Consider the following 20,353-nt stretch of genomic DNA (forward strand, 5'->3'; position numbering starts at 1 on the left):
TGAAATAAGCAGAATCAGGAGAACACTGTACACAGTAACAGTAACATTGGGGAATGATCAACTGTAATAGACCTAGCAACTCTCAGCCAAACAAAGATCCAGGACAATTCTGAGAGACTTATTACAAAGGATGCTATCGAACTCCAGAGAAAGAAATGTTGGCGTAAGAATGCTGATGGAAGCATACAATTTTTTCACTTTAGTTTATCTGGGATTTCATTTGGGGGTTTTGGTTTTATATGATTATTCTCTTAGAAATATGGAAAACACAGAAATATGTTTTTCATAATACCGGTATAACTCAGACTAAATTGCTTGCCAGCTCTGGAAGGGGTGAGTGAAAGGAGGGAGAGAGACAATTTGGTTCATATAACTTGGAAAATTTATGGGGAAATTTGTTATTACATGTAATTGATGAAATAAAATATCTTTATAATTATAAAAGGGGAAAAATTAAGACTTTTTATCCTATCCATGAGAAATATACATTCTGAAAAAATCTGTACATACACAAATATGTATGAGGAAAAATGACAGCTGAAAAGAAGAGCAAAAGTAATATGAGAAAATTTGAAGAGTAAGAAGTAAGAGATAATTTTTATCTGGGGATAATGAGGAAGGCTTCAAGTAGACTATGCTTTGTGCACAGATAGGAAAGACATTTGACAGATGGAAAAAGGAGGGAGAGTCTACTGTGAAGGTAGGTTTATGCCCATGAAAGGCATGAGGAAAAAGGGAGAAAGTAGTGGAGTAATAGAAGATAGCTAAATATACAATATGTGAAAAGGAATAGCTTGAGTTAAGGTGCTATAGCAGGTACTATGGAACCATATTATGACAAGCCTATTGAGGAAAAATAAAATATAAAAACAGTGCCTTGAGAGAATCCATGTAGCAAAAAACGAAAAGTACTACTATTATAAATTATATCTCTATCATATTCTATTCAACAATAAACCAAACAACAAGCACTGATTAAACAATAATTTATTCACTTCCTACCCAGCACTGTGCTAAGCCAAAGGGACAAAAAGAAAAGCAAAAACAGTCTTTGCTCTTAAAAGAATTCACATTCTTTAGCCTCCAGAAGGAAGTTGTTACTGGCACATAGGAAAACACTTAAGAAATGCTTGTTGAATGACTCAAAGGAAGACAGGAATTCTAAGATGCAGAGTTAAAGGGAAACAATATTATAGGTATTGGGGATGGTCAGTACAAAGACACAAAGAGATGGAATATTAAGTTTGAGAATTAGCAAGAAGTCCCATATGGCTGGCTCAAAGAGTGTGAAGAGGGATATGCGGTATAAGAAGACTGGAAAAAACAAAGAGGCCTTGATGTAAAGAGTTTTAAATGTCAAAGGTCTTTATATTTGATCCTGGAATAGGAGTTGCTAGAGTTAGTTACTAAGTAGGGAGAGATCATACCTAAGCTTTGGGAAAATCAAGTTGGCAGCAAAATGTAAAATATTCTGGGAGTAGGGAGAGATGAGACAGGGTTACCAATTAGAAGACTACTGAATTGGTAAAGGCAAGAGAGCCTCAGCTGGGATTAAAGAAAGCTATGTGAGAAGAGAGAAAGGGGCATGTATGACAGATGCTATACAAGTAAAAATCAAGCCTGAGCAAATGTTTGGATATGTAGAGTAAGGAAGGGCTCAAGAATGATACTGAGGTTGTGAATGTGGGCGAGGACAAGAGTGGTAGGTATCCTTAATAGTAAGAGAGAATTTTAGGAGAAACTTGGGAGTGGAAAGACAGGAAGGAAGTTAAACAAGAAGACAGTAACAAATACTCAAAGAAAAGAAAGTATAGAGGGAGAATGGGACAAATGCTGTAAAGAAATCAAGAAGGATGAGAATTAAGAAGCCATTTAATTTGGCAATTAAGATATTGCTGGTATGAAACTGACCAAATAAAATTAAAAAGGAAAAAAAAAGAAAAGATAAGAAAGAAATCTCTGATACTTTGGAGAGAAAAATTCAGTTGAATAATGAGATTACAAGTCAGAATACAGAAAGTTTAGAAGTGAGAGAAGAGGAAGTGGAGGTACTAAGTATATAGGTTTTTTTTCCCAAGCAGTTTAGCAAAAATCAGAATGAGAGGTATGGTAGAACAGTTAGTGAAGATTGTAAGATGAAGTAAAGGACAAGAAATATTAGAATGCAGGCAGTAGGGAAGGCATCAAAAGATAGGGAAAGCTGAATATATGAAAGAGGAATATGGAAGACAGGGAAATCATCTGAAGAATAGAGGATGATATGTGTGAGTGGCACAGAGTAACTTGCTTCCCTGAAGGGAGGACCCATTTGAGACAAGGCAAAATATATTTCCAGTGGACCGACTCAGGAGTTTCTTGACCTTCTTCAGCACTATTCAGAAACAAGTGAAGGAGCGGAGTCAAGATGGCTGCAAAGAGGTTGCAAAAGTTCAGGCCTCTGAAAAGCCTTCCTCACCAATTATAAAACAAATGCTCCTAGGGGACTGTGAACTAAAACTAACAGAATAGAGCTAAGGAACCCTCCTGCTGGACTCAATGTGAAAGGTATGCCCCCCAAAAAACCTGAATTCCAAAAAACTCAAAGGGGAAGGAAGAAGGATGGTCCCAGGACCCCTCCCCAACCCAAAGTACTGAGTTTCCAGCAAGTGGCTGGAATTTCTGGGCCAGCAAGTGCACTAGCCTGGAGGGAGTAACTTGCGGGCAAAGATGTGCCAGGTTCAGGGCTCCAAATACAGGTTGCTGGAAGGCAGCTTGTAGAGAATCACTGAGGATACAGCCTAGTCACAGCAGCTGAGACACTCCATGTTGCCCCCAGCAGGTTCTGGCCTCAGGGCACATCCAGTCCTGAAAATTCAACTCAGCTGGGCTTAATCTCATCAAGCTTCCTAAAGACATTCAGGAAGCTCAAGTTCCAACATGCCTCCCCCCACAGACTGCTCTGAGTGCCTTGCTAAGCCCCAAGTTTGAAGGCTAACAGAAAAGCCTAAACCCACAGATTCAGCACACAATGAGAAGAGCAAGAGTCCAGGTAACTACGGGGGGTGGGGGGGGTGGGGGGGGGCAAATATGAGCAAACAACAGAAAAAGAAAAAAGAAATTTCAATTGACAGCTTCTATCCAGGCAATGAACAAAGAGCAAATGGAAAAGAGGAAGATCAAGGAACATCAAGCAAAAACATGGAAACCCCAGCGAATTGGACACAGGATATGGAAGAATTCAAAATACAATTCAAAACACAATAAAGAGAGGCTTAAGACAGCTGGGAAAGGAACTTAAAAAGCAAGATAAGTCATCTGGAAACAGAGGCACTTGAACTAAAACAAGGAAATAAAGAGTCTTGAAAGCCAAAATTAATCAGCTTGAAAATCAGGCAAAGAGGATGAAGGATGAGGCAAAGGACATGAAAGATGACCTCCAAAGAAAATCAGACCAGAAGGAGAAGGATGACCAAAAAGCCAGGGATGAAATTCAGTCTTTAAAAACCAGAATACAACAATTAGAAGCAAGTGATTTCAAAAGGCAGCAGGAACCTATAAAACAAAATCAAAAGAATAAAAAATTTGAGGAATATATAAAACATCTCATTCCCAAAAGAGAAGATTTAGAAAATCGTTCCAGGACAGACAACTTAAGAATCATTAGTCTACCAGAAGACCATGAAAAAAGAAAGAGCCTGGACATCAAACTACAGGAAATTATCCAAGAAAACTACCCCAACAGTCTAGAGCAAGAGGAAAAATTGGCGATTGAAAGAATCTATAGATCACCTCCTGTACTTAATCCACAATAGAAAACACCCAGGAACGTTACAGCCAAATTCAAGAACTACCAGACCAAGGAAAAAATATTACAAGCTACTAAGAAGAAGGCATTCAGATACCATGGAACTACAGTGAGGATAACACAGGATCTGGCTGCATCTACACTGAAGGACCGAAAAGCATGGAATATGATATTCTGGAAAGCAAGGGAACTAGGTCTACAACCAAGAATTAATTACGCAGGAAAACTGAATATATTCCTATAGGTAAAAGTAGGGTAATTTAATGAAATAGAAGAATTCCAAGCATTTGTTAAGAAAAGACCAGACCTAAACAGAAAATGTGATGCCCAAACACAGAACTTAAGAAAATTATCAAAAGGTAACTGAGAAGGGGGGGGGGGGACACAAAGAAAACAATAAACAAACTTTTCTAGATAAAATGATGTGTCCCTCCAAGAAAAGAGGATATTGATAACTCTTAAAAATTATTATCATCACTTGGGTAGCTAGAAAAATTATACTTAGAGGGAACAGTGGCAAACTATAGGATGAAATGCCAAAATATAAGTATGTATATAGATAAACGAATGCATAAATTATATACACACACACACACACACACACACACACAAAACTAGAGTTAAAAAAAAGGTTAATACTAAGAGAAATGGGAAAAGAAACAAGATGAGGTAAATTTATATGTCACAAAGAAGCACATGGTGGGAAGGGGGAGAACATCAATACACTGTAAGGGTAAAGAGGATGAAGATAGGAAATACTCAATTCTTATGTGCATTGAAATTGACTCAAAGAGGGAAGAACAATCAAATACATTGAGGCAGAGAATTGATTTGTGCCCTATAGGGAATAGAAGGGGAACAAACAGAGTGGTGGGGAGGGAAGCAGTACAATGAAGGGTGTGTGCGTGTGTGTGTGTGTGGGGGGGGTAGTATAAAAAGACCCTAAGGAAAATAAGAGGGGAATAAGAAGGAAGGGTGAGTTAAAAAGGGAAGTAAAATAAGGGTGGGAAATAGGGGGCTAATTAAAAACAAAACATTGATGTACAAGGAAATAGTGAAAGAAGAAAAGGCAGGACTAGGGGTGGAAATCAAAATGCTGGGAAACACACAGCTGGTAACCATAAATCTGAGTGTGAATGGAATGAACTCACCTATAAAACTCAAGCGAATAACAAAGTGGATGAGAAGCCAAAACCCTACCAAATGCAATCTACAAGAAACACACATGAAAAAGGCAGACACGCATAGGGTAAAAGTAAGAGGATGGAGCCAAATCTATTGGGCATCAACTGATACAAAGAAGGCAGGAGTCACAATCATGATATCTGACAAACCCAAAGAAAAAATAGATAGGGCAGATAATTACATCCTGATAAAAGGCAGTGTAGACAATGAGGAAATATCAGTACTCAACATGTATGCACCAAATGGCATAGCATCCAAAATTCTAAAGGAGAAAGTAGTGGAACTCAAAGATTAAATAGATAAAAAAATTATACTAGCAGGAGAGATGAACCTCCCTCTATCAGAACTAGATAAATCAAAAGCAAAAATAAATAAGAGGTAAGAAAAGTGAATGAAATCTTAGAAAAATTAGAGTTAGTAGATATGTGGAGAAAAATAAATAGTGACAAAAAGGAGTACACCTTTTCAGCAGCACATGGTACATTCGCAAAGATTGACCATGTACTAGGGCATAAAAACACTGCAAACAAGTACAAAAGAGCAGAAATAATAAATCAGACCACAATGCAATGAAAAGAATAATTAGTAAGGGTACATGGAGAGGAAAATAAAAAACTAATTAGAAATTAAACAATACAATACTCCAAAATCAGTTAGAGAACAAATCATAAAAACAATTAATAATTTCACTGAAGAAAACGACGATGAGACATCCTTTCAAAATGTATGGGATGCAGCCAAAGCTGTACTCAGGGGGAAATATATATCCTTGAGTTCATATATTAACAAATTAGAGAGGGCAGAGGTCAATGAAGTGGACATGCAAATTAAAAAACTAGAAAGTGAACAAATTAAAAATCCTTAGATGAAGACTAAATTAGAGATCCGAAAAATTAATAACACTGAAAGTCAAAGAACTATTGATTTAATAAATAAGACTAGAAGCTGGTACTTTGAAAAAAAAATAGACAAAGTACTGATCAATCTGACTTTTAAAAGTACAGAAGAAAAACAAATTGACGGTGTCCAAGATGAAAAGGGAGACCTCGCCACTAATGAAGAGAAAATTAAGGCAATCATTAAAAACTATTATGCCCAACTATGTCAATAAATATGGCAATCTAGGTGACATGTATGAATATTTAAAAAAATATAAATTGCCTAGACTAGCACAGGAAGAAATAGAATATCTAAACAACCCCATATCAGAAAAAGAAATTGAACAAGCCATCAAAGAACTCCCTAAAATCCCCATGACCAGATGGATTCACAAATGAATTCTATCACATTGGAAGAACAACTAATCCCAATATTATACAAACTATTTGACAGAATAAGCAAAGAAGGAGTTCTACCAAATTCCTTTTACGACACAAATATGGTACTGATTCCAAAGCTAGGCAGGACAAAAACAGAGAAAGAAAACTACACACCAATCTCCTTAATGAACATAGATGAAAAAATCTTAATTAGGATAGTAGCAAAAGGACTCCAGCAAGTGATCACAAGGGTTATTCATTATGACCAGGTAGGATTCATACTAAGAATGCAAGGATGGTTCAATATCAGGAAAACCATTGACATAATTGACCACATCAACAAACAAACCAACAAAAATCACATGATTATTTCAACAGATGCAGAAAAAGCCTTTGATAAAATACAACACTTATTCTAATTCAAAATAGAAAGCATAGGAATAGAAGGGCCTTTCCTAAAAATAATAAACAGTATATATCTAAAACCATCAGCAAACATTATCTGCAATGGGGATAAACTAGAAGCCTTCCCAATAAGATCAGGAGTCAAACAAGGATGCCCATTATCACCTCTATTATTTAACATTGTACTAGAAATACTAGCAGTAGCAATTAGAGAAGAAAAAGAAATTGAAGGTATTAAAACAGGCAAGGAGTAGACCAAGCTATCATTCTTTGTGGATGATATGACGGTCTACTTAAAGAATCCTAGAGAATCAACTAAAAAGCTACTGGAAATAATCAACAACTTTAGCAAAGTTGAAGGATACAAAATAAAGCCACATAAATCATGAGCATTTCTATATATTTCCAACATATCTCAGCAGCAAGAATTAGGAAAAGAAATTCCATTTAAAATCACCCTAGACAATATAAAACTTAGGAATTTATCTGCTGAGACAAACAGGAACCATATAAACACAACTACAAAACACTCTCCACACAATTAAAACTAGATCTAAACAACTGGAAAAACATTAATTGCTCATTGGTAGGACGAGCTAACATAATAAAAATGACAATCCTACCCAAATTAATTTATTTATTTAGTGCCATACCCTTTGAACTACCAAAAAACTTTTTTTACTAAATTAGAAAAAAATCCATAACAAAGTTCACTTGGATGAACAAAAGATCAAGGATATCCAGGGAAATCATGAAAAAAAAAATGTGAAGAAAGGTGGCCTTGCAGTCACAGATCTCAAACTATACTAAAAAGCAGTGGTCATCAAAACAATATGGTACTGGCTAAGAGACAGAAAGGAGGATCAGTGGAATAGAGTTGGAGTAAGTGACCTCAGCAAGCCAGTCTATGATAAGTCAAAAGATCTCAGCTTTTGGGACCAAAATCCACTATTTCATAAAAACTGCTGGGAAAATTGGAAGACAGTATGGGAGAGATTAGGTTTAGATCAACATCTCACACCCTACACCAAGATAAAATCAGAATGGGTGAATGACTTGAATATAAAGAAAGAAGCTATAAGTAAATTAGGTGAACAAAGAATAGTATACATGACAGATCTTTGGGAAAGGAAAGACTTAAAGACCAAGCAAGAGTTAGAAAAAACAAAATCACAAAATGTAAAATAAATAATTTTGATTATATCAAATTAAAAAGGTTTTGTACAAACAAAACCAATGCAACCAAAATTGGAAGGGAAGCAACAAATTGGGAAACAATCTTCATTACAAAAACTTCTGACAAAGGTCTCATTACTCAAATTTATAAAGAGCTAAATTAATTGTAAAAAAAAATCAAGTCATTCTCCAATTGATAAATGGGCAAGGGACATGAATAGGCAATTTTCAGTTAAAGAAATCAAAACTATTAATAAACACATGAAAAAGTGTTCTAAATCTCTTATAATCAGAAAAATGCAAATCAAAACAACTCTGAGGTATCACCTCACACCTAGCAGATTGGCTAACATGACAGCAAAGGAAAGTAATGAATGCTGGAGGGGATGTGGCAAAGTCGGGACATTAATTCATTGCTGGTGGAGTTGTGAATTGATCCAACCATTCTGGAGGGCAATTTGGAACTATGTGCAAAGGGAGCTAAAAGACTGTCTGCCCTTTGATCCAGCCATAGCACGGCTGCGTTTGTACCCCAAAGAGATAATAAGGAAAAAGAGTTGTATAAGAATAGTTATAGCTGAGCTCTTTGTGGGGGCAAAAAATTAGAAAATGAGGGAGGGGATGTCCTTCAATTGAGGAATGGCTGAAGAAATTGTGGTATATGTTGGTGATGGAATACTATTGTGCTCAAAGGAATAATAAACTGGAGGAATTCCATGGGACCTGGAATAACCAACCTCCAGGAATTGATGTGGAGTGAAAGGGGCAGAACCTGGAGAACATTATACACAGAGACTGATACACTGGTATAATAGAATGTAATGGACTTCTCCATTAGTGGCAATGCAGTGATCCCAAACAACCTGGAGAGATCTATAAGAGGGAACTCTATCCACATTCAGGGGAAAAACTGGGGGAGAGGAAACACCGATGAAAAACAACTGCTTGATTACATGGTCAACAGGGATGTTTGGGAATGTAGACTCTGGGTGAACATCCTAATGCAAACATCAACAACATGGAAATGGGATCTGATCAAGTAATAAATACCCAATGAAATTGCTCACCGGCTATGGGAGTGGTGGGGGAGGGGAGGGAGGGAAAAAATATGATTCTTGTAACCCAGGAATAATGTTCTAAATTGACTAAAAAAAACAAAAAAACAAAAAAACAAAGGAAAAGAAAAGGGCGACCAACGGCCAAAAAAGGAAAAAAAAAGGAGAGAAGCAAGTGAGTACAAGTGAAGGAGGCAGATAGTGAAAATAATCTGGCACTTGGATTTGACAAAGCGCAATTAGATGACTGGATGTGGAGACAAGGAATCTGAATACCAAGGAAATGTACAACAGAACTGGCTCAACAAATAAATGTTAAAGATTAGAAGAGTAAGAAAATATAGTCAGTCTGGATGTGAAGACCAGGTAAAGTACGGATAGGTGAGCATGTGAAGACCTGATTGAGTATGAAGATTAGGAATTGTGAGGTACCAGGAAAGATGTGCTAGAAGATTATAATCACATAAAGGAATTTCAGAGCACACAGGCATATATCTTCCCTTACCCTCTTCATCTCCCTCACTGTGACTTAAGAACTTTCATGCCTTTTCTTTTTCTTTGTTTTTACTTTTTTTCTCTGAGAAACATACAGAATCAAACCACTACTACATTTTCTCCTCCAACCCCAGTTTGATTTCAATAAATAAAAATGACATATAACAAATGATACAACTGTTTCATTATGTAGACAAAATATGTGAAAATAATTTTTGCTTTTATCCTTTCCATATTGTATGATACCTCTTAACAAAATGAGATTAATTTTTATTTTATAGCTTGCCAAAACCATTTTGGAAGAGCCTTCCAAATGAAAATCATAATTGTTTGAGTTACCATTTGGAAAATTTAAACATATTTAAATTCCTATGTGAAAATGACTACTTGTATATTTAAGGATTTGACAAAAATTATGTGCAAATGATATACTTAATGTAGATTCTATGGTATACTCAAGAGACTCTTAAAAGAATGTACATTATACAAAAGTCACCACTGGTGAATCACAAAAATATTAAGTGTGTTAATATGACATTGGTATAATTAAGGAGTCTCCTCTGCCAAAAATAGTAAATGCAAATTTAATTAATTCAAATTTCTGACTTGTCCTTTTATATGCCCATTCTCTATTTTTGAGTAGTCAACCACTCTGTGCAACAGTAAAGATCCCAGAGATAAAAAAATGTTGAATCTAACAAAGATATGGTATACCTAATGATAGGTGCTTGTAAATCCAGTACTTTTTTCATTTCCAAATGCAATGATGGAGCATATTGTTCTTCTTTAAAATGAGGTGTTCCCTTTACTTGTGGACTTCCTCTAAAAGAAAAAGTAAAGACAGATGATGAGAAAAATTTAATTTTACATGTTGTAAGTTAAATTAGGAGTTTTGACAAAATAAAAGAGCAGCTTTTCATCATTTAAGTTTTAATGAGAATATAGTAGAGTTGTAAATTAATATTATCCCTTTAAGCTAGAGAAAAGAAAACTTCCAGCAGCTTTTAACAATTAACAATTTAGTTTAATTAAAAGAGATAGTAAAAGAATAAAGTAAAATGAATATAGTAAAGGAAATTAAGAAAGAGGTGGAGAAAGAAAACTTCCTAATGTCTATACTAGTTATCCTCTATCTATAATTACTATCTAAAACTGCCTATATCTACCTATAACCACCTATAACTACCTCTAATAACAAACATCCCACAAAGTTCCAATCCAGTCCAATCAAAACCACCCCAATCAGTGTTTAATTCAACCCTAATTAGGTCTGTCAACGATGACAAGCCACCTTCCAAAAAGTTCAAGAAAGAAAAAAAACCTAACAGCCCCAGTCAAAAGCCAAAAAGCCCTCTCCGTAATCTCAGTACTGCCTTTTTATTCCAGCAACTCAACGCCAACTACCACCTCACACTCAGCAGTCAACTTCCCTACAACTGCCAGCCCTGATTGTCAGCAACTGACAGACCAAAAAGCCCTCTTCCTACCTCACTTTCTGTATCTATGGTTTCTACTTCCTGTCACTGAGGGCTGGTTAATTCCTACACATCTCTATAGTAAGAGGACCTCCAGGTCCCCCATTAAATTAAAGAAATTAAAGAATTCCTTTTTACAATACCCACAATCTCTCCTTAAGAGTTTTAAATTTTAAATCAATCCTGACATATTTTGATACAATATATTAAAAAATATGACTTACAACCCCCCCCCCCCCCCCCCCCCCGGCAATCTCATTCACTCTATGTTCAGTTAGCACCTTAGCATAGAAAATTGTAGAAACCAGGCTCCTGTTCCTAATTTCTCTATTTTGGTTTCTAGATTCAAATTTCCTACTTCCTACAGAACACTGTCACCTATATATTCTATTTGCAACTTAAACAATATAACCAATAATCACTTCTGCAGGTTCATGAAGTAGGTTGGACCATGTGAGCTCTGAATCCTGTTAGATTAAAACAGTTTAAACTTATCATAATGTATAGCATATTAATTCCTGTTTTAATCATTACATAGTGCAAGTCCTTTATATTATACTTGCTTGTGTTACTTATTACCATTACTATTTAACATAGTGCTAGATATATCTTAAGACAATAACAAGAAAAATAAATTAAAGGAATAAGCATAGGTGAAGAGAAAGCAAAATGACTGATTATTAAAGAAAACATAATGGTATATTTAGATAATCTCAGAGCCAACAAAAGTAGTTTAAATAATTAATAACTTCGGTAAAGTTAAATGATCAAAATTTGTATACAGAGCTAATAAATCCCATCAAGAAGTGCTAGAAAGAAATTCTTTTCAAAATAACTTTAGAAGCTGTTTAGAGTGAATCAAACTCTCTTTGCCTATGAATCAGCAATTTTTAAGTTAATCAATCAAAAACTTAAGTACCCCTACTTAGTGCCTTACTAGTCACTAAGTATGAGAGTTCACAAGTCACTTACTATAATGGGTGACAACTCCAGAGGCCAATGATCCCACCCCTGGCAGTGCTAGTAAACTGAAAGACTGTGATTGGTTCCCGTAAAGTGGGGGAGTGACAGGAAGTGGCATCTAAAAAACTGCTTTAAAAAGGACAGCTGGAGGATTCAGTCTCAGACTCTGTGTTGGTGAGTGTGTTGGCACTAGAGGAGCCTCTTTCCTTGGATCCTGCAGTGGTGAGTGGAGTGATTGTTTCTTTAGTTCTGTGGTGAGGGGATCCTCTCTGCTCACTGGTGCTTCAGTGGGACACTCCCTCAGCATGAGTTCTGGTAATATTATTGGCGGTCATAGCCTCGTGTGCACTGAAGATTCTCAGAGGATTCTTCAACGTCTCCTGGCTCTTTGGATTTCGGATTCCTAATTAGAACTTTGGATTCTGGTGAGATTCACTTTCAGATTTTCATTTGTGGTCTGAAGACATTAGGATTAAACTCAGGGTATTGGTAGCTAGGCAGTACGTTCTGTCTCTTTCTCTAAGTTTTTCCACTTACACTCTTTACACTTCATTGTAAATGAAGCTGCTCAAAGTCATTTTGACTTAAACTGTAATATTTTTAAATCTGCGACCACAACATAACTTTAGAATTATCACATTTAGCATAAAAGCTAAATTTAAATTCATATAAAGCTATAAAATACTTGAGTCAATCTCAGATTTACTTAGTAACTATATAAATCTAACTATAAATCACTGCAGAAAAATGGTAGACAAAAATAAATGGAGAAATATTAATTACTCATGGGTAGATTGAATCAACAAAAATGACATCCCTATATTAATTTATTTATTCAGTGCTATACCAAACTCCCAAATATTTCACAGACAAAAAATTAATTAAGATTAATACAAATTGATACAAAAGAACAAGTCAAAACTCTCAAAAGGTAATGATAGATGTACAGAGGAAAGTTTATGGCAAGTAATAGAATCATACAAAATAAACTGTACAAAATTTTGATTACATAAATTTAAAGGCTTTTGTACAAACAAATGTAAGGTAGTAAAAATAAAAAACAAAACACATAACTGGGGAAGAAAAGTCCTTGCAATAACTTTTTATTTTCAAGATAAAAAAATCTTTAAGATTAAGGAACCTTCCCCAATAGATAAATGGTCAAAAGCTACATATAGCAATTTTCTTTTTATTTTTTAAATTAAAAAAATATTTTTCTAGGTAATATGTAAACATGTAAAACATTTCCTTATTAATTCATTTTTATAAATGAATATCTTATAAAAACTAAAATCCCAAATCAAATACCAAAATAAACAAGTGATAAATGATATGTTCTTATCTACATTTCTACTTCAACAATTCTTTTCTGGAGGTAGAGAGCATTCTTTGTCATAAGTCACTCAGAATTGTCCTGGACCATTGTATTGCTATTAGTAGCAAAGTCTATCACATTTGATTGTTAACAGTATTTTGGTTAATGTATTTAATGTTCTCCTGGTTCTGCTTATTTTACTCTTCATCAGTTCATGTAGGTCTTTCCAGGTCTCTATATCACAATAGTATTCCATCACCATCATATATCACAATTTGCTCAGCCATCTCACAATTATGGGACATGCCTTTAGTTTCTAATTCTATGCCACCATAAAAACTGCAGCTATAAATATTTTTGTACAAACAGATCCCTTCCCAATTTTTAACTATCTCTTTAGGATACAGGTCTAGTAGTGGTATCATTGGATCAAAAAGTATGCATTTTTTATAGCCCTTACGGCATGATTTCAAATTACATTGCAGAATGGTTGGATTAATTCACAACTCCACCAGCAATGAATTAGTGTCCCAATTTTGCCACATTCCCTTCAAAATCTGTTATTTTTCTTTACTGTCATATTGACTTAGTTCTTTATATGAGAAATTAACCCTATATCAGAGAAATATTTTTTCCTGGTTTGTTGCTTCCCTTCTAATCTTGGAGGTATTGGTTTTGTTTGTACAAAACCTTTTTAATTTAATATAATCAAAATCATGCATGTTATACCTTGTAATGTTCTCTATCTCTTGTTTGGTCATAAATTCTTCCCTCCACCACAGATCTGACAGGTAAAATATCATACATTCCCCTAATTTACTTATAATATCACTCCATATGTTTAAAATCATATATCCAGCTTGGGATAGGACTGTGGTGGCAAACCTAGAGCATGCGTGCCATGGGCCCCCAGAGTTTGTTACTAGAAAGCCAGAGGGACTGAGGGCTGAGTTGGTCCCTTCCCCTTCTCCACATGCCTGAGGACATTTTTTCACATCATTCATAGCTCTGCCCGGCAGCCCAATGGGAGCCCTTTCTCCCTCCTGTCAGGGATAAAGGGGCAATTCACATGTTGTGTGAGTGTGCAGCACAGATGGCAGCCTTTTGAATCTGTGGCAAAGTGAGTCCCCTGGTGGACTGCAGAGGAGCTAGGTGTGAGGGGAGCACAGCTCAGTGTGGCACATAGGGGGAAGGGAACAAAGCACATGGGCTACTCTCCTTCCCCTCTCTACACCCACACCTCCTATCATCTGTCCCTCTGTCCAGCAGCCCAATGGGAGTGCTTCCTCCCTCCCCTGTCTGGGGTAAAGGGAGGCAGGGCATGAGGCATGGCACCGTGTTTCTAAAAGGTTTGCCATCTCTGTCCTAATTGATTCTATTGATCTATCTTTCTATTTCTTACCCAGTACCAGATTGTTTTGATGATTATCGCTTTATACTACAGTTTAAGATATGGTACTGCTGGGTCACCATACTTCACATTTTTTTAATTAGTTTCCTTGAAATTCTTGTCCTTTTGTTCTTCCAGATGAATTGTCATTATTTTTTGTAGTTCTATAGAATATTTTTTGGTAGTTTGATAGGTATGGCACTGAAGAAGTATTTAGGCAAGACTGTCATTTTTATTATGTTAGCTCAGTCTACCATGAGCAATTCATGTTTTTCCAATTGTTTAGATCTAATTTTATTTGTGTGGAAAGTGTTTTGTAGTTGTGTTCATAAAATTCCTGTGTTTTTCTTGGCAAATATATTCCCAAATATTTTATATTGGCCAGAGTGATTTTAAATGGAGTTCTCTTTCTAAACCTTGCTGCTGAGTTTTGTTGGAAATAGAAGAGTGAGAGTTTAGTTTCCTTATTGTCTACTTTAATTCCTTCAATTTCTTTTTATTCTCTAAATGCTAAGGCTAGTATTTCAGGTACAATACTAAATACTGTAAAATTGGACTTGAACTCTGGACTTCAATCCCCACAATTCCTTGCTCCACTTCCCCAGAATGCTTTGTAATCTCACCTGGGCTGAGATTGAGAAGGTATTTAACCTGATTGCAAAAGCTTTTAGCTCTTTTTTGGACTTCCATTTTGGAGCAGACGCGTCTCTTCCGTGATGTGAGGTTATTTTGTCTAGGCCTCTGGCCTAGGCCCATGTTTCTTACTTGTATATTCTTTAATCTTTAACCTTTAATAAACCTCTAAAAAATATAATACTCCTTGCAGAGAGAAACTAATTTCTACCTGCCTCAGATGCCTCAGTCTCCCCATCTCCCCTAAATTTTAACTGTTACAATACTCTTGATTTTATTTAAAAAAAAAAAAAAACCTTTACTTTCCATCTTGGAAGCAATACTGTGTATTGGTTCAAAGGCAGAAGACCAATAAAGACTAGGCAATGGGAGTTAAGTGACTTGTCTGAAGTCAAATTTGAACCTAGGACCTCCCATCTCTAGGCCTGGCTCTCAATCTACTGAGTCACAGGGGTGAGGAGGCCAGGAGCAGTGGACGCACACCAGGCAGCTGGGGTGCGTAGAGCTCCCACAGGGGCGGGGAGGAGGAGCTCCCACGGGCACAGCAGGCAGTTAAATAATATCAAAACCAACAAAAGAAACAGACTGACAGATGAAATTAGTAGTGTTTTCTTGGGCTTGAAGTGTACAAAATACCAACCTTAAATTGAAGATTTAGGCAATGAAATTCAGCAACAAAAAGTCATTAATAATCAGGTTAGTTAAAGAATTCCCCCTCCCCCTCACTTATCTTAAGTTCACGGCACCCCACACAAGTTAAATAATGTCAAGACCAACAAAAGAAACTGACTGACTGATGAACAAAGAAATCACTAAGCAGGCAAATTAAATAATTAGTTTTGGATTTATTAAATACTGTTCTACATTACAATTATACATTTTTGTTATTTAAACTATAAATATCGTGAAATTATGTTTTTTTTTCCTTGAAGTGACCCACTACCTGAGTTATGCTCGGTTTTTTGGCAAATTTTGACATAGCAAACTCAAAAGGTTGCCCATCACTGACCTAGGTTAATTTGGTAGCATTAGTTGCTCAATATAATGTCATAGGTCCAAAAGAATGAAGATGAAATGTACCCTCACCGGCTGCCAGAATGAAAAATGCAGAAAGGGACATAAATTTTCAGACAAAGTTAATATGGGAATTAATTTTGCTAGGATAGACAGATATGAATTGGAGAATTTAAAAAAATATTTGCTCCTTTTGAGATGAAGTAGTGGGAGGTATTATAGATTAATAAAGAATACTTGTGATTTAAAAAAGCAAAAATTAAAATACTATCTGTTTAAAAAATCAGTTGACAAATATTTTTAAGGCCCAATATGGTGAACCAGGCACTCTTCTAAGTGTTAAGAATACAAAGACAAAAATGAAATAGTTCTTTGTCCTAAAGATTTTCTCAGAAGAGGTAAAAGCCATATAAATACATATATGCAAATATATACCAAATAAAACATAATTAAAATCTTTAAAAGGAAGGCACTGATAGCTTGTGGAGTGTGGGACTGGAAAATAGGCCTAGGGTAGAAGGTATCAGTTGAGTAGAATTGTAAAGAAAAGAAGGGATCCTAAGAGGTAGAGTGGTTGATGTGTATTTTAGGAATAGTAGGACAACCAGGACAAAAGCTTAGAATTAGGAGATGAAGTGTTCTATGTAAGAAGTAATTAGAAGGTCTGCTTGGCTAGACTGTAGTATGGAAAGGGAAGTAATATAAAAAGGCCTTTATTACATTCATTCTGTGTGTGTGTACCAATGCTCATTTTCCAATTACGTAACTTTAAAAAATTATATTCCTACTTTGGGAATTTTAATTATAGAACATATATTATAAATTTTCTGAAGCCCTCCTCTAAATCAGTACTGAACTTAATGGAGTTGATGCATTATGGCAAAATACGACAGAGCAAATTTCTATAAAATAAGTCCTTATTTCCCAGTAACTTCCATTATGAAATTTGGAGACTGGTTTTGCTAGTTTGGGTCCCTTAAAATAATATATATGCAACAAGCATGTAGGAATGTGATAATTTTCTGAAAACTAACATTCGAATTTTAATAGTTATTAGTTAAATTTGGCATTGTACCAAAAATTCTGGGTGAAAGATTTTTCCCCTAGATATTGTTTCTATTGAAGAGAGAGCAAGCTGTGAAGTTTTGTTCATTTCTTAATTTTAGTGGTTTACTTCAAACCAATTTTTAGGGATATGGAGCTGTCCTCTATAAATGTGTATCTACTGAACCAGACAGCTAACTGCTGTCAGACTAATTTATACTAACCATCAGAAAATATGCAGACAGTGCCAGTTTTGACAATACTGTAAACCAACCAATACTTAACTGACATGTTTTTCAGATATTGTCATCATGTCAAAATAATGTAAAGTAATGAAAAAAAAGTTATAGTTAAGACTATGATGGCAAATGATCCCCAAACACTTTATAATTGAAAGCTACATTCTTCAACATGAAGTTATAATTATTAAGTCCTTAAATTTGAAATGTTAGTGATTTTAGGATATGTATATTCTGAACTTTACCTTTTTTGATTTGCCCAATTTATGGGTATACCCAAAAATTCTTATTTTCAATATTTTGATTTTTCATTGAACAAAATCTATTTTCTCTCCCTCCTTCTTCCCTCTCCTATAAGAAAAAGAAAAACTATACTCTTCTGAAAAATATAGTCAACAACAATGAATTTATCATTGGATATGTCCAAAAAATGGTCTCTATCTGTCCCCAGAGTCTATAACGTTTCTTTAGAGGTGAGTGTATAGATAGAGTGCTAGGTCTAGAGTCAGGAAGATACGAGTTCAAATTTTACCTCAGCCACTTACTAGCTATGTGACCCTGGGCAAATCATTAATCCTGTTTGTCTCAGTTTCCTATCTGGAAAATGAACTGGAAGAGGAAATGGCAAACCACTCCAGTATTTATCAATGCCAAGAAAATCCTAAATGAGGTCAAAGAATAGGATACAACCAAATTAACAACAACAGAAGTGCCATGCTCCATCATATATCCTCAAATGGTTGGTCATTTTTATTGATTTAAGTTCTTAAATCTTTCAAAGTTGTTTTTACAGTATTGTTATATAATTTACTCTCCTGGTTCTGCTTACTCCATTCTGCATCAGACCAAAAAAGTCTATCTCAAACTTTCCCTATCATTATTTTACCATTATATTATAAGCCATAATTAGTTCAATCATTTTCTAGCTGATGGAAACTCCTTAGCTCTCAGTTCTTTAATAAAACGAGCCAGTGATTTTTCACACAAATAAGGTCCAATCTAATCCAATCTATATTAATCTAATCCAAAATATACTAACTACTCATGGGTACGCTATGCTAATATAATGAAAATGAAATTTCTACCAAAATTAATTTACCTAGGTAGTGCCATAACAAACTACCCAAAAATTATTTTATATAAACAGAAAAATTAATAAAATTCATATGAAGAAAAAATGATCAAGAATATCAAAGGAATTAATGGGGGGGAAAAGTATAGGGCAGGGAGCCTAGCAGTACCAGATCTCAAATTGTACTATAAAGCAATAATCCTCAAAAGAATCTGGGGGTGGCTAACAAAAACAATGGGGGATCAATGGAACAAATTAGATACACAATATACAGGAATAAATGACCAGAGCAATCTAGTAGTGTTTAATAAACCTGAAGATCCTTTTTTGGGATAAGAATTCATTATTTGACAAAAACTGCTGGGAAAAATGGAAAATACTAAGGCAAAAAACTAGGTAGGGACCACTATTTCACATTCCAAAACAAGATAAGGTCAAAATGAGTATAAGATTTAGATATAATGGGTGATACTGTAAGCAAATTAGGGAAGCATGGAATAATCTACCTGTGAGATTTATGACCAAGCAAGAGAAAGAAAACATTATAAGATATAAAATGAATAATTTTGATTATACTAAATTAAAAAGGATTTTTACAAACAAAAACAATGTAACCAAGATTTGAAGGGAAACAACTAGAAAACATTTTTATAGCAAATTTCTCAGATTAAGGTCTCATTTCTCAAATATTTAAAAAAATGGAGTAAAATTTAGAAGAATATAAGTCAGTTCCCAATTGACAAATGGTCAAAGGATATGAACAAGCAGTTTTCAAGAGAAAAAAATCAAAGCTATCAATAATTATATGAAAAAAGTTCTAAATCACTTTTGATTAGAGAAATACAAATTAAAAGAACATTGAGTTACCACCTCACATTTATCAGATTGGCCAGTATGACAGGAAATGAAAATGATTGTTGGAGATGTTGGAGAGGATGTGGCAAACTTGGGACACTAATGCATTTTTGGTGGAGTTGTGAACTGATCCAAACATTCTGGAGGGCAACTTGGAACTAACACCCAAAGGGCTATAAAACTGCACATACTCTTTGATCCAACAATATCACTACTGAATCAGTATCCCAAAGAGATAAAAAATGGAGGTTGGGACCTACTTATACAAAAATATTTATATCAGCTCTTTTTTTGTGCTGGCAAAGAATTAGAAATGGAGGGGATGTCCATCAATTGGGGAATGGCTGAACAAATTATAGTATATGATGGAGATGGAATTATAAGAAGTGATAAGCAGGATGTTTTTAAAAAAACGCTTGAAAGACCAAATGAACTGATAAAGAATGAAATAATTTTACACACTAACAGTAATAATGTATAATCAATTGTGAAAGACTTGGCTACTTTCAGCAATACAATGATCTAGGTAAATTCTGAAAGACTTAAGACAAAGAATGCCTCCAGAGAAAAAACTATTAAAGATGGAATACAGATCAAAGCATACTATTTTTTACTTTTGCGTTTTTATCTATAAGTTTTGGTTTTATGTGAGTATTTTCTTACAACAATGACCAAGATGAAACTATGTTTTACATGATAATGCATGTAAACTTACTACACAGAAACTTACTACAAAGACTTTGTTAGAGATAAATAAATATCTTCTAATTTTTAACTGCATATCACCTTTGATCTTGGTATTGGATCTTGTGTAATCCTTTCCATCCCTTGTTTGGTCATGAAATCTCTATCCAACAAGCAGAAAAATAACTACTTTGCTCCTCTGATTTGTTTGAGTTGCCCTGTAATATTCAGGTGATATATGCATTTGGAGCTTATCTTGGTGTGTATGGTATAAGGTACTAATTTTCCCCAAACTTAGTTTGCCAAGCAG

General features: G+C 35.0%; 1 protein-coding gene across 7 annotated transcripts in view; it reads right to left on the minus strand.

The window, feature by feature from the left end:
- The window catches only part of RIC1 (RIC1 homolog, RAB6A GEF complex partner 1), a 181,853-nt gene that overhangs the window by 87,472 nt on the left and 74,028 nt on the right, over window positions 1–20,353 (minus strand). For all 7 annotated transcript variants that reach the window (XM_056805439.1, XM_056805440.1, XM_056805441.1 and 4 more), the window contains one exon: window positions 10,074–10,181. In XM_056805439.1, coding sequence (XP_056661417.1) covers window positions 10,074–10,181 — 108 coding nt within the window. The remainder of the gene's footprint in view (window positions 1–10,073; window positions 10,182–20,353) is intronic.

This window comes from Monodelphis domestica, chromosome 7 (genome assembly GCF_027887165.1).
Source record: "Monodelphis domestica isolate mMonDom1 chromosome 7, mMonDom1.pri, whole genome shotgun sequence".
In the NCBI taxonomy this organism is placed as follows: Eukaryota; Metazoa; Chordata; class Mammalia; order Didelphimorphia; family Didelphidae; genus Monodelphis; species Monodelphis domestica.